The sequence below is a fragment of the Passer domesticus genome, chromosome 7 (genome assembly GCF_036417665.1).
Source record: "Passer domesticus isolate bPasDom1 chromosome 7, bPasDom1.hap1, whole genome shotgun sequence".
Lineage (NCBI taxonomy): Eukaryota > Metazoa > Chordata > Aves > Passeriformes > Passeridae > Passer > Passer domesticus.
Window position 1 is genome coordinate 17,779,291 of NC_087480.1, and position 23,665 is coordinate 17,802,955.

The 23,665-nt window shown below is 42.3% G+C and overlaps 1 protein-coding gene and 1 long non-coding RNA gene across 8 annotated transcripts in view; one reads left to right on the forward strand and one right to left on the reverse strand.

The window, feature by feature from the left end:
* LOC135304623 (uncharacterized) overlaps positions 1-23,665 on the forward strand; it is a 201,543-nt gene that overhangs the window by 16,902 nt on the left and 160,976 nt on the right. For 5 of the 7 annotated variants that reach the window (XR_010365927.1, XR_010365931.1, XR_010365925.1 and 2 more), the window contains exons 3-4: positions 9,107-9,250; positions 18,654-18,767. This is a non-coding gene — a long non-coding RNA (uncharacterized LOC135304623). Of the gene's footprint in view, positions 1-9,106; positions 9,251-14,092; positions 14,236-15,418; positions 15,598-18,653; positions 18,768-23,665 lie in introns of all 7 variants that reach the window. The other 2 variants (XR_010365929.1, XR_010365930.1) reach the window with 2 other exon arrangements.
* LOC135304621 (homeobox protein CDX-1-like) lies at positions 8,271-22,003 on the reverse strand. The gene is made up of 3 exons (XM_064427232.1): positions 21,431-22,003; positions 11,719-11,864; positions 8,271-8,525 (listed from the first exon to the last, which is right to left on the reverse strand). The coding sequence occupies exons 1-3, from the start codon at positions 21,855-21,857 to the stop codon at positions 8,271-8,273; spliced, it is 828 nt and encodes a 275-aa protein (XP_064283302.1). The 5' UTR covers positions 21,858-22,003.

Below are 23,665 nucleotides of genomic sequence, written 5' to 3' on the forward strand. Positions count from 1 at the left end.
CAGGGAGATCAGCAGGGAGAGACATCTGGCTTGTTAAGTTTGTGAATCAGAAGCGCCCTGATGCTGCTCTGTGACACACGGATGCTCCCTGAGTCAATGTTCGTGTCCCTCTGAGAAAAATCATTCTGAAAGTGGTTTTATATCCTGCTACTAACAGCTTGTGATTAACACGAGAACTAAACCACACCCTAGGACTTTAGAATTGCCTCTGTGCGTGGTGTAGCTGCAATTTGTGGAGTGAATTCGCTGTATTTTTATTTTGGATGGGTTTCTTTGCAATGAGCTATTTGTAAGGGCTATGCTTGCAAAAGAGGTGCAAATTACAATGAGTTGTTTCCCTTTACAGAGGTGTGGGTTTTCATTCAGTATCCTTTGTATTTTGACACTGCTCGTATTCACACATCCCTTCTAATTCCAGCACTAAAGGATTCTAAGTGTGTACTTACAGACAGGAAAGATATTCCTCTTCTTTTTAGGACTGGGCTTTTTGGGGAAAGAATATGTATTGAGAAGTGTAGCAAAATCTTTGTAATTAATTTTGGTATATTTACAGAATTCTACATTAAGCATTGGGATCCTCAGAATGTTGAGGCAAGTTGCATGGGATAGTGCATGGAAAAAATAAGATCTTCTGTAATTGGTGTACCTTTAAAAATAGGCATTAAAAATAAATTGAAAGAGGCTCTTATTCCTTTTGTCTTGAAAGACACAGAATTGTAATACAATTTTTGAAAGCCCGCAGGCTTTTTAGTGCTGAATGTCATCCAAATTAAGGAAGATTTGTTTCCTGTATCCTTGGAATGTTTATCCTGTTTGTGAGCATTATCCCCCAGTTAAATTCCCCTGTATTCTGAGTGTTGTGCAGGGCTGTCAGTCATAGGCAGATCCATAGGAGGGGAAGGTTTTGGCTTCATTGGCTCCATCTGCATCAGGGGTATCCATGAACATTGGCTGCTCAGAGATTTGAGCTCAGCCCCGTTGTCTGACTTCCCCCAAGCACACCATTTTCACATCCCTGTGAATGATGTAATCTCATATTCTGCAGTAGATGATGGGAACATTTTAAATCCCTGGGGTTCTTCTTGCTTTATGGGATGTCTCTGCACATACCCCCACAATTTCAGTATCACTTAATCATATTTTTTGTATCTCAGAGCGTTATCCTTTATTCTCTGTTCTTCTTTTATCTTTTGTTTATGCTCCTCCTTTCCCTTTCTTGTTTTGCCTGTTCCATTATCTGAATTTTCTTCAGTTCTATTTCGATTCTTTCCAGAACATAATTAGATCAAGATACTCTGATGGCAATTTGCTACACTGATTTGATATCAGCTAACAATAGTAAGCTTTGAATAAGGCATTTTGTTTAAAAATATTTACATAGCAGGATAAGATTGCTGAGGAGGACTGCAGATTTTTAACACCAAAGTGAGAATAAGATAGCTAAAATGGCAATGTTCAAATGATCTGATATCTGTTTGATATCTCCTGTTTTGTGTAACAGAACAGGGGGGAGATATTAAAAAGGAGCTGTACCTTTGCATGTTGTCTGGTAGTTTGAGGCTACCAAAATTTTGGGGTAGCTCTCTGTTTTCTGAGAGCTGTTAATCTGAGTGTGCCTTCCAAGGATGGTTTCTTGGCCATGCTCAGCCCAGCACGTCAGCAGCTTCAGAGCCACAGAACCACTGACCCTTCAGTGCAGTGACTCAGGCTGCAGTTCAGGGATGTTTCTGGTGGGCATGGCTTCAGGGAGTACAAAAAAGAAGGGGAGAAGTGAACTGCCATTGCCTTGGGCTGTGGGGGATGGCAGTGGCTGGAGTCAGGGTTGGGTGTGCTGCCTGTGGAAGTGCTGGTGGAGCATGGGCCCTCTCTGGACTCTCTGGGGTGGTGGGGAAGTGAAACCAATTCTGGGGCAGCGGGCTGGACATCCAGAAAGCTCTGCCATGTGGAGTCTTGCATTTGCACCATTTTCTGCAGAAACAGGAGAGATCTGTGTGGCACCAGCAGCAGCAGTGCTGTGCTCCTTGGCAGAATTCAGAGAGATGGATTGCCAGGAAAACCAAACTCCAAGGTTGTTTTTTTTCTTCACCTGTTCAAATGCCAGGTATAATTTATCTACTAAACCAGTGGCCCTGGGAGTTGTCTCAGTGGTTGTTGAAGTGAAGTTTTATGTGTGTTAAATCAAATGTACTTTGAGATCTTTGGGGAAGAAAATTTTCTAATTTTCTAACAAGTGGTTGATGAAAAACTATCAATAATAACAAGTGTGGTGCTCACCACTGGAACTCTAAAGGGTTTGTTTGTACAGGCAGTGGAGATGGTGCACTATTGTATAAGAGCTGTTCTAGGGAGCAATTCCACCCCAGTAATAATAACATAATCACAAACGTGCAATTAAGTGTTTTAATGACAGCTATTAAAACTGCAATTTCAGGACTACTGTTACTCTAAAACTTGCCTGTAGAACGATAACTTACATTAAAGGTGTTTACAACTCTGATAGTTTTTATTAGGAACTCTTACTCATAAAATTACTCTTCCTTTTATATGGAGATAAGAAGACAATAATCTGTCTGTCTTTGAAGCATGAAAATGATGTGAAATCTCTCTTGGTTTGGAGAATCAAAAAGCAGGTGGGCTGAATGTGCCCCGTTGTGGCTCAGGTGATAGGAATAGATGTTTTCTTGCCTCCAGATGACCACTCCAGTAACACTGCAGGCTCAGGAATGCTCCTAGCCCATGCTTTTAGAGCTGCAGGCTTGGAATTTCACGCTCAGGACTTTGTTAGGGAACTCTCTATTGCTGATTGTTCTAATGCAGTTTTTTGGAGGTGTTACTGACCCTGAATTCAAGCTGGGTTTGCATGAACATTCGTTCCTCCTAAAATTCTTAGGCAGCAGTAGGAACCTTGAGGAAAGGTTGGTCAGGACATGGTTTGTTGTCAGCTGAGGGCAGTTCTGTTGGGAAAAACCCCAACTAGTGATGAAGTTGGGTTTAAAATCTTAAAACACAGCTAAAGAGGTGGCTTTTGCTTTTATTGAAGCTTCAACAAACACAAAGCTTCTGAAAATTTTATTTGCCCTTTTAAATTGGGCTTTTTTAATATACAGAGCCCTACTTAGGTCTCATTTCAGGGCTTGAAATGCAAGCATGTGCACGTGGCAGATGTGGCACAGCTCAGAGAGCTGAATGAGCACTGCTGACTGAGCTGTTCTCACTTGAACTGAATCTTCTGGGGAAAAGGAGGAAGGGATACAGCACAATTTCAGTTCTGCCCTGTGTCTCTGATCCCTACTGGGGATCTGTTTTTCATAAGAGAGCAACAGGAGAAATAAAGATGCCAGCTGTCTGTGAAGCCTTCCTCAGTGGTATTTGGTTTAATTTCATGCTCTGAAGTTTTGGTTGTTAACAAATCTTTTTGAAAAAATGATGAAAAGTGGCTGGTAGAAAGCTGATTGCATTTACCCTTCTGTCTGCCCCACTTCTGTTTTTCTAACTGCTGCTAATGACTTATTTTTAATTTCTAAATGTTAAAGTGTGTTTTATTAATATATTTCATGGATAAACTGCATCAATTTTGCCAGGAAGGAATGGTTTGAAGCTAAAGGAGGGTCTTACTATTCTGAAATCGAAATGACTTAACTTCTGCTTCAAAATCAATACTGACAGAAATAAGAGCATTCCTTACTGCTCCACAAGCAGCTTGAATTCAGCAGGAGTTACAGAGGCTGTGTGTGAACCCCAGGGTAAATCAATTCTTTAGCAGAACCATGAAAATGAACAGCAACTCCTCGATTGCCATTGATTTGGTTCCTTCCCGAGCAGTGCAGGGCACTGAGCTGATCCCTCCTGCCCAGGTGTGGCTGGGTGGGACTGCTGGGTGCTCCCTGTGAATCCTGCAGGCATTATTTGGTGTTGGCTTTCCTGCAGGAGGTAACAAAGGAATCCACTGCCTGCCCTGTTTGCCTGCCACCTGCAGTTTTCTGGCATTTCTGCCCCACACGTTTAACTCTGGGCTTCCTGTCCATGTAGAGTCTCTGCTGCCTCAGAGGGACTCTGTTTGTTGAGGCTTGGATGACCAAGCCTCAATATCTTAATTAATCCTGTTCATTGGGGCTTGGATGACCAAGAGGTGTATCTTAATTAATCCTCTCCATTTATTGTCAGACATTTATGAGCAGGTTTTTTATTTTTTAGATAATTTTAAGTGTGTTCTTTGGGTGTGAAAACAGCTGCCAAACATTTTAATCATAAAACTTGTGCCTATTTCTTTAGCTGGTGAGTTTTGCACAGTATTGTGTCCAACTGCCATCTGAATGTGACTGTGAGTCATTTTCAGGGATGTGTCATTTCAGTGCCCCTGGACCGCCCCAGCAAACCAAACAAGGGAGCTCAAGCAGAAATCTGCTTTTTAATTTTTATGGTAACATCCACAATTAATGTATTTTTGAAACTCCTTCTTGGGTAGAAGGTGGCACATATTTGACGCTCTCTCCTAAGTCCCTTAATGATTGCATAACCCCTAAGCAAGAATTGAAGGTTTTGTTTTTAGAAATATCATTTTGAATTGCATATTTTGCTTAATTGCAAGAAGATTTGGTAGAAGGTGCTGTTTGCTTGGGTTTTTTTATACCATCTAGATCACAGTTCTAGCAGGGAAACAGGGTTTAAACTTTAGTGAATTCCTCTGAAAATTGGATATTCCTTGATAGTTCTTTTAATCACAATTAGGATTAAGGGCTTAGATATTCCTGTGATGTAGCCTAAGGTATGCTTTTCTTCTTCAAGGCACTTCCCTAACAACCAATCAATCTTCACAGTACTCTGCTTTAGTGTCCTGAGTTTTCAGATGTGATAAAAGTGATGAGTTATTTGATATACCAAAGTCAGGAAGAAAGTGAGTATTAGCCTGAGGATGGCACCAGTATTTCATAACCCAGAGTAAATGCACCCAAATAATTTCAGCTGATTTGTCCGTAATTTTCTGTCTCTCTTATTTTTATTTGGACAGAGTACAGCAAGTTAACAGCACTGCACAAGCTTCTTAGAGAAAAATCACTTCCTTTGGGGTTTGGTGGGCAACTGTTTAAAGGATTAGAGCCCATTGGAAATACTTAACTGGAGAGATTGCTGGGGATTCTTACAAAAAAATCGAACTACTTAAAACAGCCACTGGCATAACTAGAAGGTTAATAATCTCTAAGGTATTGCCCTGGTTTATAGATACTGCTTTTGGAGCAATAAATTTTAACCTTTGAACATGTGCTTCTGCAAATAAAATCCAGCCTTATTTTGTGTACTTAACAACTTCTGATTGGAAACACATAGCAACCTATAGCAAGCATGCTTTCAGCAAACTGGAGCAGAAATGAAGCAGATCTTCAAAGTGGTCACTTATCTTCCTCAATAACTCTTCTACATGTAAACAAGATAAACCAGGTCGTTCTGCCAGATCCCACTCTCTTTGAATGATGTTTAAATAATTTTAAAGAGAAAGATGTTGTGTTCAGAAACATTTCTTAAAGTTCTTCCTTGAAGTACTTTTTTCCTTTTAGAAATATTAATGCAAAACTAAGTTGTGTCATGAAAATGGGATTAAAATAGGTAGCTGTGGACCTGATTCTGCAGAACCCTGGGGCCAGGCTTCTGATCACTTAGCTTGAACTAGGTCTCAATTTATAGTATATCAGTGCAAAAGACAAAGTTTCCCTCTGTATTCTTACCTTCTGAAAGACTAAATCTGGATTTTTGTTTTTTCTCTAGTCTGCAAGCACAATTCCATTTCATTGGCCAGTGTGAGGGTGCTTTTCCTAGTGAAGCTTTTCCAGTCTGTTAAGTTAAATATCTGTGTATATGTGCATAAGATCTCTGACATTTCCCTCTGCCAGCACAATGGCTGTGCTGTGTGTTTCCAGTGGGTTCCTCTTTTGGGTAGATCCAATGGCTCTTTCTTGGGAGAGCAGTTTGGTTGCAATGCTCATTGATGAGGATGGGAAATCCCTTTTGTTCCCGTGTGCTCTTTGCCATGTTCCTCTTTTCCTACCGTGTGGAAATCAGTTGGAGACTTTCTGTTGCTGAACTTTGAGTTGCACCTTCTTCCTCTCCCCTGTGTTACCTGTGCTCTTGGCAGCAAATGGAGCACCACTGTGACAGGAATGAGTGGGAATTTTACAATTTTACAGTGCACCTTCTCCATTTCATTGAACTCTACCTTTGTTTAGCACTGTCCTTCTTGCAAACAAAATTATTAATCCAGTTGCTAATAGTGAAAGCTACTGGCTCCCTGAACCACCCTGCTCTTCTCATGCTCCTCTAATTTCTCTAAACTCTTTTATCATCACTCTTATTTTAAACATGATATTGCAATTCAAGAAGACTAACCATGAAAATCTGCAGGTTCACTTGCTGCAGTAGATGATACACATTGCAAAATGGTTATGAAAAAAGACATTTATTTTAATGCTCTTTATATACAAAGTAATTTCACATCACCAACATTTCGATACTCTAATAGTACTATTTGTTATAATTAAAGAACAAACCCAAGAATATAGTGCCTAAATGACTTAATGCTCCTAAGTCTCATTTGCAGTGACAGTGACAGAGATTTCAGGGGATACCTTGATGGAAATTGCTGAGGATAGGCATCCTAAATTTCTAAACTTTTTAGACAATGAGGGAATACTTCCCAAATCACTCATGTGCTCTAAAAATTTTGCCTTTGCAGACAAAAGTTTTGTGCATGCAATTGGGAATCATATTGGGGAAATAAGTATCCAGATTATTGTTAAGTACTGATTACCTACCAAATTCTGCTTAGTGTGGAAGGGATCAGCCCTTCAGGAATTGAGACCCCCATGAAAAATGCTGAGAGCTTTATTTTAAGTGTTTTGTTTGCTTTTTCTTCTATTAATTTGGCTTCTCAAATTTATTAGTGTCACAATAACTCATAAAACTGGACCAGATTTAAAATTGGTTGAATGCAATTATTGCATCTTTATCCATGGGCTCTGCTGTCTCATGAAATGCAGTCACTTTTTGAAACACTTGGACTTTTTTAAAGGATTTTTGCCCTGCTTTGCTCTTTCTTTTAGGATCCAGAATGAATCTGACGTGAATTTTCTTTGTCCAAAAATGAACTTGGGCCAAGATTCACAATTCCAGAATGCTTTCAAAACGTTTATAGTAAGATGGAAGAGTGCCTGTTTACACCAGTGTATGGAGCATTGGAAATCATACCTGTCAAACCCCCAAAAATTCCAAAAAGCTCATCCCTGACCTTTGCCCTTAGCATGCAGTGAGTGCCACCACCCGGCTCCAGGCTTTCCATCGAGTGGGTCAAAACCCATCAGCCAGGTTTGCATTTCTCAAGATGCATGTGTAAAGCCACAAGTGGGATCAGTACGTGGAACCTGTACTGTGGAGATCAAAGGAGCAGGGATATTCTCGGGCACAGCTGCCTCAGCAGTGTGGGACTGATTGCCTGGGCCAAGTTTGGTGCTTTTGTTGTGTCTGCGGTGGAACCAGTGGCTGTGGCTGCTCCTGGGCTCTCCTTCCCCGTGCCTCCCAGCTGCTCCCGGGCCGGAGGGCTCCTGGCCTTGTGGCACAGGCATCCATCCCCTTCCCCAGGGACTCCTGCAGTTCCCTGGCCCTCGGGAGCTGGTGCTGTGCCGCACACCTGGCGAGTGGCTCTGGTTTGTGTCCTTGAAGCGTGTGTGCCCCAGGCTGTGGCATGCTGGGGTCCCCCCGGCTCCTGTGGTGCCGCTCCATGGGCTCAGTGCCACCATGGCTCCACGCAGGCCTGGCTCTGGTTTAGTGTCCTTGAAGCGTGTGTGCCCCAGGCTGTGTCACGCTGGGGTCCCCTGGGTCCTGCGGTGCCGCTCCGTGGGCTCAGTGCCACCGCAGCTCCCCACAGGCCTGGCTCTGGTTTAGTGTCCTTGAAGCGCGTGTGCCCCACGTGTGTCACGCTGGGGACCCCCGGCTCCTGTGGTGCTGCTCCGTGGGCTCAGTGCCACCATGGCTTCCCACAGGCCTGGCTCTAGTTTAGTGTGGCTCTGGTTTAGTGTCCTTGAAGCGTGTGTGCCCCAGGTGTGTCACGCTGGAGTCCCCCGGCTCCTGTGGTGCCACTCCATGGGTTCAGTACCACCGCGGCTCCAGGCAGGCCTGGCTCTGGTTTAGTGTCCTTGAAGCGCGTGTGCCCCAGGTGTGTCACACTGGGGACCCCCCCGGCTCCTGCAGTGCCGCTCCGTGGGCTCAGTGCCACCGTGGCAGGCTCACTGCGAGGCCACCACCTGCGGCAGGGTCCCTCCGTGCTGCAGGCCGCCCATGGCGAGAGCGGCGGGCGGCGGCGCCGGGAACAGGGAGCCGGCCATGTCCGAGTGGGCCTGGGCCTCGGGGCCCGGCATGGGGCTCACCGGGCCCGAGTCACTCTGCAGGGAGCCCAGGCTGCCGCTGCCGTCAAAGTGAGTCATTTTCTTCTTCATTAATTTTCTCTCTTTGGCTCGGCGATTCTGGAACCAGATTTTCACCTGCAGAGGAGCAGAGGGAAATTGTTTTCAGTTGCTGCCAGAATGAATGTGGTTCTTTGTGTACTTAGTCACAGAATCATAGGGAAAATCAGCGGCATGAGGACCACTGGGAAAGGCAATGACAAACAGACATGTCAGACAACAGAGCTGTTTGCTTGTTTTTCATACACGTAATCTTTCCTATCTACTAAAAATGTTTATTAATAGCTTGATAAAAAGTGAGTTTTGTTGTTAGTTCAGCTATTTCTTTATGGAATGAGATTTGATTTATTTAATTTTTTGAAACAAAATCTAACACAACAGAATCTCATGTGTCCTAGTGATTGCCAAAATTATGCAAAAGTATTGTTACACTGAAAACGATATGCCCTAGTCAGGGCAAGCCAAGATCTGCTACTGGCCTATAAAGTGAGGCATAAAAGCTTTCCTGGTTGGATGGTGCATGTTAATTAGCGAGTTCCAGTGTGGAAACCAGTGGAAATTCACTTCTGAGCGGAATTTCACCAGCAATACACAACATTAATTCAAAATATTGTCATAGCAGTGCCTGAATAGCTGAGTGCTTTCTACTTCATTTGTAGATGGAGCCAGAATCTGCTGCTGCTTCCCACACAATCCAGTGGCACCAGTGTCCCTGCCCTGTCCAGCCACCTTTGGGCAGGAATGAAGGACCTGCTGGAGGTGGATCTTCACCGGGGTGGGACAAGTGAGGATGTGAGCTGAAGGTGAGTAATGGTCAGCTGAAAACACTGCAGCACTTGTTGAGGTGTGAAATGTTCTGTGGTAACTGGACTGGCTTTGGATGTGAATCCCCAGGGTTGGATTTAAAGCTGTGCACTCCAGTAGTTTATCCTTGGAAGTGGCTCTGGATCATGTCCTGTCAGTGTAATAAGTCAAGCTACCTCAGGTTTGTTGTGTTTTTTTGTGCAGCCAGCAAAACAAACACTTCTGTCACCGTTTTCTATGACCCAAAGAGAAAAAAAAAAATCAATATTTTGCTGAGAAATATTGGTCTGTTCAGTTATTTTTTGCTAGAAACTAGAAGGGGAAAGAGAATGATTGGAAAGGAGGTAAAACAGTGAGAGGTGATAACACCTGTGGCAACCAGGCTGCATTTTAAAAGAAGATCACTGGTGAAGTCCAACAAAATATCTTAAGGACTCTGTGACAGTCTCAGGGTGCTTCTCCTTGAGGCACTACATTCCATTTTACAGTTGAAGGATTCAAATACATGCAAAGCCCATGTAAATTTAACCCAGGTCTCTTAAGTCCCAGGCTGCCATCTGAGATGTTTGGCAGTTCCTTTTGTTGTCTTAGTTCTGGAATATCATTTCAGTACCAAATTATGTTCTATTAAGCCAGTCTCAAGCCCTCTCAGATCTCTTGCATTCTGACTGTGCAGAGATAATCCATTCTCATTTCTAAATTTCTCTCATATATTTGCCAAAATGTATGAAAAGATGAAACAGTCTAAAAACAAAACCAACATTCCAGAATTACCCTCTGGCTTCAGTGTTCCTGCCTGCCTGTGAATTGGGGTTTTTATTCTGGTTTGTTGTTAAACTAGGGAAGCAAAGAGGAATTAGTAGGAACTGCAGGATTGTGTGCCAATTATCAAATAAGTCCAAGTAAGAGCAGATCTGTAGTGTCAGACTGAAAGCTGACAGGGCCAGCTGCATCTGTCTGACTTGTTCTTCACCTGTTGCCTTCCTTCCTTTCAATTATTTTTTTCATGCAAATCACTCTTCCCCTGAAGTCTGATTTTCTCTCTTCTTTCCCATCCTCATAATCTCCTTTATTTCTGTATCCTTCCTCTATTAACAGTGCTTCACTTTGCCTTTTTTTTTTTTTCTTAATTAGATATTGCATCTTTCCTTCCTTGTTTAAACAATTTTTCTTTGTTCTTTTGAGATATTCCTTCCAGAGAATTTTGGATTTTGGCAGAGGCAGGAAAAAGGTTTTTCCAGAAAATCAATTGAGTTTTTAGGTAGTGTGCAGAGAAACTTGGGATAGAACAGTGTGTGTTCAGTTGTGCTCATATTTTGGAGTTTTTAAATTTGTACAAAAGGGTGATGGTGAGAGTCTATCAGGTATTTCTTACTTAATCTTCCATTAAAAAAAAAACCACTTCAGAGATGTAGGTTGTATGAACTGGAATTAATTTTGCTCTTGATATATTGATGATGGTGAAGAAGAACAAATATTGCAAAAGCTGTTGCCAAGTTTCCCCAATATATACAAAGAAATAGATCCCATATTTCTGTTTCACCTCTTCAAATACACTTACAAAACATTCATCAGGAATTATCACTGAGCTAGGAAGTTTCAAGTAAATATCACTGGTTGTTTACAGAAGCAGGACCATAATATTCAAATTCACCATTATTAAGTCAAATTATGAATGTTTTAACAGCCAGCAAAAAGACATACAGTGTGTTTTTTATACCTAGCTGAAACAATTTTAATTTTCAACAATTAAATCCTGGCATTCAGCAGCAGATTGAGGAATATGTGCAAATTGGGTGTTTGCTTCTCCATTTCTGTAAGCTCAGCATGTGCTGTGTGAGCCAGTTCAGGTTGGATGGACAGTGCTACAATGGGTGGGCTCTGGACAATTCCTGCTCAGAAGAGCCCATAAAACAATAGTGAATCAGACCTAATCACGGGATTGTGTTTTGATTTATCTTCTGGGAACAGAAGTGGAATTTGGAGGGGAGGAAATGGGGCAGGAGAAAGGAGTAGCACGTATGTAGGAAACCTTTAACAAAAGGTACAAGGCAGCCAAGGAAACAAAACCCGTCAAGTGTCCTGCCCATACTTGAGCTCATCACTTCCATCTCCGCTGAGACCGACCTTGTTGCATTTGGTTATGGAATTCCCACTGAATTCCCAGCAGAACCAGGACTTCTGCTTTAGAAAGCATGAAATTCTCCTTGTTGTCACAGCCCAGAGAGAAAACCAGGCAGGATTTTGGTGATGTGGTTTAACTCGTGTTTCTCAGAATGGGAAAAAGATGGTGTGTGCATTTCCTGGGTTATTGCACAGCCCTGGTTTGGGTTCTACTGCAAAGGGAACCCAGTGCTTGGTTACTCGAGGCATTAACATTTCTGTATTCTGTATTTACCATACAGTTATCTCCTCAGCAGCAGTCATAAATTCAAAGGAAAGCCTGGATGAGTGATCCATACTCTACCTGTCTCTCGGAAAGTCTTAGGTTTGCAGCAAGTTCAGACTTCCTCCTGATTGTAATGTATCTGTTGTAATGAAACTCCTTCTCTAATTCTAATCTCTGATGATCTGTGTAAACCACTCGGTACTTCTCTCTCGTTCTTGTTTTACCTGTTTTGAAAGAAGAACACATTGCTTCAAGCTAGAATTTTTTCACTTTAGTACCACAAAATATCTGGCTTTGCATTTGAAAATATCTGGGGGGATTTTAGGCCTGATTCTCTATGCACTTACCCAGAGTAACTCCCTTGACTCAGTCGTGATTTACAACACAAGAGGTTCATACCATCAGATACTAGGTTTGCTCCTTAGTAAATAGATAATAAACTGCTTCTCGTGTTCTTTATCACCCCTGTGTTATCATTTGGGAAAGGGAAGGCATTCCTGGTAAGAATGAGGAGCCAGGAAACCTGGGTTCTGTTCCCAGCTCTGCTGCAAACATCCTGCCTGGTGTTGCATTGCTTTTGTCTCTGTCCCTAGAGCTGACACTCTTACCTGCCTGAGAGAAAACTGTCAAGGACATTTTACTGCACAGAAAATACTGAGAGCTTCCAAAGTTCCTCACTTCTTGTTGCTAGAAAAATCCCCACAAAGTTGTGATTGTTACTGCAATTTGGAGGTTTTGTTTTCCCATCCAGTCTGCCACAGTCTGCCCACAACCCAATAACAGCACAGGGAACAGTAATATAGATTTTCAGATGGCAGTTCATAAAAAAGAGAAAAGGCAAGCAATAATACTTCACAATGGGCAGGGAACTGCAGCATCTGCTGCTTTGGGAGCAGCATTGCTGCCTCCCTCCAGCTCTGGGTGCAGCTGAGTGGAGCAGCCACGGCTCAGCAGCATCCAGGGCATTAAAAGGCAATGGCAGATGACAGGAGCCAGGGAACACAGATGCAAGGAGCTGAAATTTTATGGGTTCCATACGGGGTCATTTCTGAGGACAGAATGTGTGGCTGCTCTGAAAGAAAGCTGAGAGTGGAAAAGGCTGCTGCTGTCTCCCTTCCTCTGTGTTTTATGATTTAGGGAATCAATATATTGGAGATCAGCACCTGCTTAAAGCCAGAGCCTGAGATCTTCCCACATTTTTAACAAATTGGATCATTGTTGTGTTAAAACCAGTGTTCTCATCTTTGCTGACCACTTTGTGCTTCCTTGTTTACCTGTATTTATATGGACATTCCTTCAGATGTGCATATTTAGCCAGTGAATTGTCTGGGACAGGGAATATATTTTCAGTAATTTTTTGCTCTGTATTCCATTGTGATGCTGGAGGTTGTGAAACTGTGTCCTCAGTGGTCACTGCAGCAGAAGAACCCCCTCAGGTTCAGGTTCTCTCAGGTGATGCACAGAACTCAGGTGTTTGTACCTGTACCCATCTGCTGTTGCTGCAGGTGCCCTGTGGCTTTGCCCAGCAGCTCCTGTTTGCTTACACAGCTTTTTCTGACAGGGTTACAGGAATGCCTAACTCCTCAAAAAACAGGTGCCACAAGCTCCTAATAATTACACTCTAATAGGAGCAGTTAATTTGGAATGGGGTGAAATGGATTCCCAGGCATGGAGTTGGTAACATTTTAGTGTCTGAGTAGATCCCAGTGGCACAGAGCCCCAGAGCCAGCAGCTTTCCCTGGCTGGAGAGAGGAGCTGGAGGGGCCATCTCTCAGTGCTGCCAAAGGCCTGTTCCTACCCAGCCCCTCCTTCCCACTCCCTTTCCAGCTCCCAAAGATCAGCATGCAGGGTACAGGACTACAGCAGAATCCTGGGTTAGTGTTTTCCCCCCATCTGTGGTGTTTCTTTGTTTTTTATGGAACATATTTAAAGTTAGCATTTCTTTCCACTTGCCATACACACTATATAGGGTCACTTTTGCCTCTTCCAGTATTTGACAGTCAGGACTTTGCTATTTCTAAGAATTTTTGGCTCACCAACCTATTGCTTGCATTAGAGGTTTCTTGAGGTCCTGCTCCTCTTTGTACTATTTGTGTAGATCCCAGAGCCAGAGCTGGTGAGCACTGGAAGTCCTGGGCAGTGCAATGCTGTAAATAAATCCCTTTATACCCTGGATGGGGATGGTTCTGGTTCACCCTACAAGACAGGGGTTCTCTAGGACTCTCCCCAGGCTTGTAGGATCTTCATCAGAATTTGGTCCTTCAGCTCCCATGTTCCAAGCCTGGGGGAGCATCAGTAGTGCCTTTACAATGCTCTGGGCATCTTCCAACCCTTCTTAAGGCCATCAGCCTGATTACTTGGAATATTTCAGTAGGGAAATAGGTGTGGGATTGCTCCTTAGGCTGTGCGTTCTGCTCAGTCCTTTGTCTCAATCTGCTACCTGTCTGTGAAGGTGCTGCCTGGCTGGGGAAGATGTGCAGGACATTCTCATTCACTGGCCTTTCCACCTCTGTGAAACTGCAGTGGGAGCAGAATTAGCCCAGTGATTTGCACTGATAATCCAGTGAAAAGTGCTGCTAATTTTAGAACATTAAGGTAAGAATTGTAGAGTCTCTAAGGAACAGCAGTGATTCAGTTCAGTCCACATAAATACCAGAACATTTGTTTTCCTTCACTGGAAGTGTAAATTGTTTGTTTAACATATGGGAACCTGTGGTGCTTTAATGCCTCGCTTGATATTTTTGAACTTTTGATCTCTTTAACTGGTAGTTTGGTTAAAGGTTTTTTCCTCTTCAAATGAGAATTTGGGGTCATTCTACGGGACAAAATGTTTAACATGTTTCCTTAGTGTCCTTTGTGTTGTTAAGATGGAGTACACAAAAGAGCAACAAGGTGATCTTATCTTGACCTCTATTCTCATTCAGAAGGCACAGACAAATATCAAATGTTCTTCTATTGCCAAAACAAGGTGGTAAACTTCAAGAAAAACCTTCCTGTTTCTGGTTTTAAGTTCTTAAACCCTTACTACCTGAATAGGAGAGGGTTGTGGTGTGTTGCTTTTTTGTTTGTTTGTTTTGGTAGGATTTTTTGTTTGTTTTTGGGTTTTTTCTTTCTTTTTAGAAGAAGAAATTAAATGTACATGGAATACAGAATTTTCTCCCATAAGATCTTTTATTTCTGCACCAGTAGCTCTCAGGTTTTTTTTAGTGGAACTGATAATATCTAGATTCTTTTTGAAGGAAGATTGGGAGCTTTGACATCTAATTTCTTTCTTAAAGTTAATAAAATAATTTAAAAAGTAAAAAAGCAAAAGTAAGGAAATTCTGAGAATTGCTCTGAGAAAAGTTCTCTGATGTGTCAAATAAACCTTGTCTTTAATAATTTGATTTTTTTTAATGTGTGAAGTAATACTGTGTGTGAGAGACAAGAGACAATGGTAGCTGAGATCTGCCAGTCTTCTAAGAGGCACTTTTAGCTCTGGCAGAGCCATATTTTAGTTTGTTAGGCCTTTACTCTCCTTGGTGTCACTGAGAGTCTTCCTACTGCCTTTGTTGGATGCTGGGCTGGAATTAGTCTGCACATGGCATTTCCTTTCAAAGGCAAAGCACACTTTTCTTTGCCACAGTTAACAAACAGCAGCAACAGAAGCCATCCCTAAACAGTCTGGGACTTCAGCTTCTGAATTCCCTCTGTTAGACAGAGCACATCCACTCCACTGTGTTCTGCAGAACTACTGGTTTTAATTTCAATTTAAATTCAATTTTAATTTTATTTCCAGGAGAAATATTACCTGAGTAAAATTTGAGGTGGGACTAGTGGATTCACCCCACAGATATTGGAAGAATGTTCTTCACTTCTCAGGACATAATGGCAGAATTTAATAATGCAATGATGAAAGTCCTTGTATTAATGCAATTCTTTAATGGAATATTTTTCCTGCATATTTTCCTCACTTAGGTGAGTGAAATAGCCAACATTTGACTTTGTACCATCTTAATTAATCCATCTGTTGTTAGTGACAGGTTAAAATTACAATCAGCAGTACAGTGTCAGTTCTATAGGGAATATGTTCTGGCATGGACAGTTCCACCACGGAATTGTGGTTGCAGAGATTATTGGTGCTTGGGTGGAAGAGAAATGAAACAAAAGGGCTTTGAAGCAGCTACCTCTGCAGCCTGCTTGCCTTTGTGCTGGGGGAGTGGGTTTCCTGGGTTTAATGAGCTATATAAGAAGAGGGAGTTTTGTCAAAACCTCTTTTGCTTCTCTAGTGGCTACTGAGGAGTGCCTTTGGACCAGCAAGGAATCAGACATTTCAGAGCTGGAAGTCTTTTTGTGGGATATAGTTTAACAATGCTGCACTCTGGCAATTTTTGACTGGCCAAGTTTTGAGCTGGGGGAAGGGAACAGCTTTCCCATTGGTCATAAAATTCACAGAGTATTTCTTCTGAAGACAATAAAGCTGGGAGAAGGCCTCTTTATTTGCTGTGAAAATCATCACCCTTTCCGGCAATATAACTCCTGAAGAAAAGAGGGAGAAGGAAGAGACAAGACTGCATATCAAAGCAAAGTGAAGTGTTAAAAGGGTCTGTTGCCTCAATATGACAGATAGGCCTCAAAACCTCAGACAATGTAGGCCAGGAAAGGAAAAAAAAACCCACCATCGGACCTCACAACTTGTTTACAAAGCAAAATAAATTAGCATTAGAACCAGCCCTGGGCCCTCTTTCAGAGCCTCTTCTCTTCACTTTTCAGGAATATTCTGCAGGCACTGAAACCAGCATCTTTCATAAAATCAGAAGCTGCCTGAAGATGTTCTAGGGTAGGATAGAGTGGGATTTCTGTGGGATTGCTGACAATGCATTTGCAGCCCTGGATCCCAGGGTTTAGCAGCGTTTCAGAGGAAGTTCTGGCTGTCCTTGGTGACTGGATGTTACCTTAAATTATCCCAGAAATGTCAAACAGCTTCTGACCTGAGGATATGCTCTGTTCCCACCTGCATCTCTGTTACTTTAGTATTAAAAACTGATGTTAATTTTTGAGTTTATAAAGATACAGACTGACAGAGATCAGGCCTCAGTTTTGTTTAAGACTCTGACTACCTATGTACTTTAAAAGCATAGGAAAAGTAAGGGACAAATTCTCCTGGACTTAAGTCAGTAATTTCACTGACTTAATTGAAATTGTGAAGCAAAAGTAATTTAAAATAAGTTTTGAAGACAAACATTGTGCTGCACATGATGTTCTGTAAAACTAAATTTAAAAAATCCCACCAGCCACTGTATTGAAAAATGTGACATAGATCCAATCTTGTATAATATTCTTGCCAGAAACCTTGGTGTGGTGAGTGGGTGTCCTGGTCCTGTGCATTAGTGCAAAGTTAGGTGCTAAAGGTTTGTGAAACCCAGTGTAATTCTGTGTTTGTATATTCTGCTACATCTTGCTCGTCTGTTCTTTTATACATGCTCAGATTTTTCTTGGTAAAAAACAGAATAAAATCATAGAACTGAAACCTTTCAACAGACTTGAATTTTCCTTTCTGTTTTCAATTTTGAATATGTTCTGCTATTCTGGAATAAAGCTTGTTGGCCAAATTCTGTTCTTCCCTTTGCTAGTGTAAACTTTTCTATTCATCTTCAGCTAGAGAAGGAATTGGATCCAAAGCAGAGTCATTTTTATTCTCTTTAAGCAATGAGTGGACAGGCAGAAGCACTCAACCTGCAGAAAATGTCAGTAGATTTCTGAGTGGCAATCCAGGGGAAATCCCATTGCCAATGACTATAGACTAAAAGTGATTAACTGAGATTTTTCCCAAGTGTTGCATGTTCTTTAGCACTTAGCATTTTACAGGAGTGGCCTCTAAAGAGGCTTATTCCTCTTCCATTTGAGGGACTATAACTCCTTCCTTCAAAGACTAAATGTGATACATTTACAGTGCCTTCAGTCATGATGCTCTCAGTTCTCCTGTCATCAGCAGCAGAAAACTGTCTTTTGTGTCTGAAGAGTAAATTTTTATTGAAGAAGAATGATAGGAGAGTTGTCATCTACAGGAAAAATCTCTCCTCTGAATCAGTTCACCTGTTTCAAAATATGTCCCCACCCTGTTTTATGATAACATAAGTGCAGATCTTAAAGTGCACTTTCAGCTTTGTGAGCAAATTCTCTTGGGAGTTCCCTGCTCAAACTCAGTGTTTTGGGCACACTTTTACAACAGGTGTGTGTTGTTTTCTCACACAGTCATAAAGTCAAGTCTACTCCTGTGCGAGTGATGACATAGCTCCATAAAAATCCCGAAATCAACAGGACGAGATTTGTAGCTTCTTCTAAGGTGGTTTTATTCTACTTTCCATCAAAGAATTTGCCTGTAATTATGTCTTGTGTGTGTGTGTGGAATTACCACCTCACATTTCTGTCTGTGGCTTTGCTCTGTTCTGGGTTACAATTGCTCCTTGTCCTGGCTGTGCTCACCCTCTCTAAGGAGAGTTTGAGGAGAGAGGTGTAGTGTAAGGGTTGGAGCAGAGTCTTTTCTCTCAGTGTTTGTGGCTGAAAATCCTGAGTACTCAGTGATTCCCCTTCAAGTGTTCTGAGTCAAAACACATTGGCTTTTTCCTGAGGAGTGCAGAGACAGGGCCCTGGATTCTACGTGCTCTGCACCGAGGATCCAATCCCTGCAGTGCCTCGGCAGGGACAGACAGCCATCCTTCAGACAGAGAAAGAAGGATGCACGAAAGCCTCAGCAGGACTTTCCTGCAGGAAATGTGTTCTAGTAGTATTAATCAGGATGATAATCTCACATTAAATAATGAGATCTTCCAGAGGTCTCAGGTAACCTCACAAATTTCACTTTACATCAGTTGAACACATGGTTCTACATCGATGTTGTTTTTAAAGGTACAGAGTAAAACTTGAAATAATTTGTTCCTTTGTTTCAGGTTAGCTGTGTAGATAACAGTATCAAAAGACCTGAAGGGCATTGGGAGAAATTACAATAAAGTGTTTTGTTTGTCATCTGTCAGGACATGAGGCTGCAAAGCACCAGTAAGAGAAGATAACCATGAAATCTCTGGAGATGGGAATGCCACGGTTTCAGGGCCTTGTTTCTGTAGCTGCTCCAAGTCAGACTACTCAAAGTGAGTGAACCTTTGGCAAGAACCTCTCCCAGCCTTAAAGGGATAAGATTACAGGAAAGTTTCTTGCATACTTCTGAGAATATCTTGCAAAAATTACTTGCTTTAATAATTATTGTTTTCACAGTGAAATATTAGTAGTATTAGTAGTAGTATTGATAATTAGTGCTTTGCAGAATGTAATGAATAAATGGCAAAATTATTTTGTCTGAATGATTACTGTTGTGATCACCTCAGGTAAGTCTAAGCCTCATTTTTTTCATCATTAAGAACAGTGGTCTGTATCTATTCACAGGGAATAAGGAAACCTAATAAATAATAAGTGTGATTCCTTCATTCTTGCAACACCAGACGTTTACTGAAATGCCCAAAGGTTTTGTGAAGAGACAGAAGGATAACGCTCAGTGAACAGAGACAGCTTTAAGGATGTAAAAAGAATTTGATTCCATCTAAGCAAATTCTGAGGGGTTTGATCATGATCCAGCAAACAACATTTGCAGTGAGCCTGCTCACACCCCTGAAATCACTGCAACACCTGCATGTACAGAACCAGAGTCACTCGGGTGCTTTCCTAGAGCTGACACTGCTGCAAGAAAGTACTTTATTTTATCTTTTGGGAAGCCATGAAGGATACCAGTGCCCTTGCTTTTAAACAGAAAAAGGGAGAGGAGAAGGAGTGAAGGGAAAGAAAGGAACCAACTCCAGTGAAACAGATCTGCTGGCACTGAGCCTGCCTGGCCTAGCAGAAATACTAATATATATAAGAGAGAAAGAAGCAGCAGGAGAATTCTTCCTCTGGATTTTTCCCCTAAAGCAGCACTCAGTAGCTTTTAAATGTAGCCTTCCACTGGCCCATGGGCATTTGGGAGGGTCTGTTCCTATGGCCTGCTGATTTCTCCAGTTCTGCACACAGATATGCTCAATATCTTGTTAGACCACTGCAGAAAGGAGACACTCCCAGCTGACCTTTACAGGCTTGAAATGTGGAAAGTTAGAAATCTCTAAGTTCTTCTTGAGCAGCAGTTAGAATGTGATATTTTATATTATGTATGTATATCTCTGTATGAGTGTGTGCTGTATCAATCTATCCCAGTGTCCCACTATCAAACAAATCAGGTCTTGCTCCCTTGGTGACTGGGATCCACAGGAGCACAAAGCAGGTAAGGGAGGGATGAGTGGCAGTGGGTTTTTTTGAACAAGGTTCTGCCATCTGTAAGTCCCACAATTAATGGGCAATTTTGTTGCCCTTGTAAGGATTCCTCAAAAGTAAGCTGCAAGTTTTTTCAAAACAGGCCCCGTTTTGTTTTTTCTTGGATAATATTCAGTGAAGACCAAATATGATTTTAAAAATACAAACTTTTTTATCCCTCCAAATTCTTATTCACATAGAGCAACAGCCTGTTCTGATTGCTCTATTGAATTCTGTGGACTCTCCATGAACCAAAGTTCTGTTCAGCAGGAGTGAGGAGGACTCTGCCCATACAAATTAGATGCATTATTTTAATACAGACAACTTTTCTATGCGGTTGCTTTCAATTCTCTAATGTCTGTTTTAGTTAATTGCTTTTCCACCAGAGATTGATTCAGTCCCTGCTTTGAAGACTTTTATTTACAGGCAGGTGTGGAGGGAGGGAGGAAAAGGGAAGGAACCTTCCTGGGATGCAGCACTTAAATAGTGGGATCATCTCTTTAGGGGAGGAATTGAGCATCCCTAATTTCTACTGGTCTCAGTGCATGTCAAAGCTGCTCAGCACCTCAGAGGATCAAGTACTTTCATACAGCAGATTATGCCTCTGGTTTTTTTCAAGCAGTTTCCCCTCTTTTTCTTCTCCTCTTTCTTGTTTAATATTTTTTTTTCATATACAGGGTGCAGATTTTTGTTTTAGGGATGCTCAATGTTTATATTTTTCTCTTGTTCCTCCTCCCAATAAAACAGAACCTTTCCCTCAAGCTTCATGGCTTATTTTTGCTGCTTAAATACAATTGAAGAATTGTTTTGTACTCCTTGACTTTCGTGCAGCAGAGCCTAATCTGTGGCTGTATGACCAGGCTGTGTTACCATGGATCTTTGTATTCCTGCATATTCTGAGAGCTGCTACTACAAAGTGAAGCAAGCCTTTCCTTATCATCCCTGTTTTTGAAGCATTGACTCATTGTTTGATCTTGCAGATCTTATTTCAGTGTTCTGAGGTTTGGAGGGGTTGTTTCTGGTAAAAAGCCTTACTGCCAACCCCCTGCTGTGCATATTTTACTTGAACTTTTCCTAGATACTCCAAAACTTGAGGAAAGTAAGCAAAGAATAGGTGGGGGTAAATACAATACTTCCTGTTCCATCCCAGTCTATAGAACTCCTATTAAAAGCAGCTATTGGATATCACAAACTTTAAAAACATATCTGAAGTGAGGAATGAAAGGACACTGCTTTCCATCTCCCACAGGATTAAAGATCAATCAAGAAACCCAAAAAATAATCAACTGACCAAACCCAGCATCCAGTAATTTAACCAATATTTAACTGCTAGCAAGAGAATCCTTCAGAGCAAGCAGGATCTTTCTTTATTAACCTGAATCCTTCTTCTGAACAGGGAACCTGGCAAACCCCCCCCCCAATGACACAACAACAAATAAAAATCCCTTCTCAGCACAAAACCTCCTTGCCCTCCTACCTGTGGAAGTGGATTGCACCGTTTTCCTCATCCACTCATAAGAGCTGTGCCTTTGGCTGTTGGGCGAGATCTGCTGGGCATTAATTGTATCTACAGGAGGTAAGGGCGCAGCAGCAGCGGGGTGCAGGGAGCTGTAATCAGCAGAGCTGTAGGAGCCCTGGCCAGGGGACGAGCCATGGATGTGGGCAGCGGGCCCGGCGCTGGAAGGGCCTGGGCCGTAGGCGCTCCAGTCCTCGCGCTGGGGGCCGTAGTGGGAGCCCCAGGCAGGCTGCCCGTGGCTGTCCAGGGCTGGCACGGGGTGGTATCCCATGTACTCGGAGTAGGCTGGAGCAGACACGAAGTTCTGCACGGGCAGGGCGTTGCTGGTGCACCTTGCGGATCCCGGATACATGCTGGTGTCTTTATCCAACAGATAGCTCACGTACATGATGCTCACAGCCTGCCTTTGTCTTGCTGGGACATCCTGCTCCTCGCAGGGTTTGTTTGATCTCCCTTCCCCTCCTCTTTCTTTCTCTCTTTTCTAGCCCAGCCTGGCTCTATAAATGACTCCTGCTAGCCCTGATGTCCCTTTACTACACATGATTAACAATGGTTTTACCAGGTGCTGGTGGTAACAGTTTACTAAGGTCCTGCCTGATGTCACAGATAACTGCCTGCCCCAAAATTACATTTGCATTCAAATGAAGGGCTGCCCATGCAGGCAACCCCACCTTGCTGCTAGTTCCAGTGCTTCCTTTCTCACAGATCTTTATGTATTGCCAGCCCCGTTCTTTACTTTGAGGATGTGGTTTGAAATCTCGTGGTCTTCCAGCAGAGCTGAGTAGGTAGTTAACCATAACTGTTCAGGCAGTGGAAGTTGTATTTTTCTTGAGCAGTGCATGTCAGGATCTCACTTCAGGCACTCGGTTAGAGTTAGTCAAAGCCTGGTGTCTGCTGGTCCAGTAGTTCTGCTCCAATGTGCTCTATTTTTTTTTTAAGCTAAAACCAAAGGAGCAGTTCAGTGTTTATCAGCAGCTCTTACAGAGCTCCTCACATGAACACTCTTCTTGACTTCAGCTCTTCATCTGTGTGGGAGAGCACTTAGAAACCACAGTAATCCCGGTGATTTTACCATTACAAAGGATATACAAGAAGTCTCATAGTCATTTTGAGCATTTGTTCATACGAATAGTCTTGTTGATGTTAGCAAGCTATTCATGAGCTGGCTGCTTGCCACAGTGATTGAAGTTCCTCTATTCTAACCTCCAACGTTCACAGAAAGGGAATCTGTTATTGAGAGAATGCAGAATTTGTCACTTTCCCTGTGCTTATGTCTTGGTTGTGATATTGAAATGAGTGATAGTTTTCCCTGAAGGTTTTTTTTTGTTCTCATTGCTGTGCTTCTTCACAATAAGTAACACCTTTTCTTGGAAATATGGGAACAAATTATAGCTTTTTAGCTCAGGAAAGCAGTTTCCTAACTTTCAGGAGCAATCTTATGTTTGTGAGTAACAAATCCCTACGAGATCATCTGTAACCAGGAGCAAGGAGAGAAAGTTTCTTTTTTTAAACGAGATGGATACCTTAGCATTGTCTCTTAATGGGAGTTCACCCTGTTTTCATTCCTGTTCCCTTAATGATGTGATACTTAATTGCACCTTTATTAATGATTCAACTTGTTAAAAGGAGTTTTTCCTTAAACAGGTGCAAAGTATAATGAGTTATTTCTTTGTTCAGAGGTGTATTTTTTCTCTGAGTCTTTTGCACTTTAACACCATTTAAACTTCCAGGTCCTCAAGAGGAAGGAATCACTTTGCACACCTGACAGCACCTTTGTTTCCTTCAGTGAGAGAATGGTGTCCTTAGGCTGCATTCACAGTGTGCCTCAGGGCTGGACTTTGGAAAAAGCTTTTTTGACTGATAATCTCAGAAGCACAGCTACCTGCTCAGAGTATTTCAGATTTTCCTGCTGTGCACTTGGGTAAAACTTGTGCTCTTTTGCTTTGCTTGTTTTTGGGGGCTGATGTTTTGCCGGTGTAATTGCTGAAAGGTATTTTAAAAATCATTATGTGGTGGGAAGTTGCCAGAAGCTGTTTCTGCTGCTTGCATATGTGAGCTTATTCGCTTGCAATTTGCACATCTGTGATAGCTGGCCACTCAAAATTACCCAGCAGAGCTGCTGGGAAGGACTTCTAAAATCCAGGGAAGTCAGTGATCAGTGGGTCATGGATCTGAACTGCTTAATTCTGCTGCAGC

Bases quoted from the DNA above. Each gene is read 5' to 3' on its own strand.
- LOC135304621 (XM_064427232.1), bottom strand. From the start codon at position 21,857: ATGTACGTGAGCTATCTGTTGGATAAAGACACCAGCATGTATCCGGGA. The intron at 11,865-21,430 runs GTAGGAGGGCAA...CTTTCAAAACAG, and splicing joins GGTGCAATCCACTTCCACAG to GTAAAACAAGAACGAGAGAG. The intron at 8,526-11,718 runs GTAGAGTATGGA...GCTCCTCTGCAG, and splicing joins TAAGACTTTCCGAGAGACAG to GTGAAAATCTGGTTCCAGAA.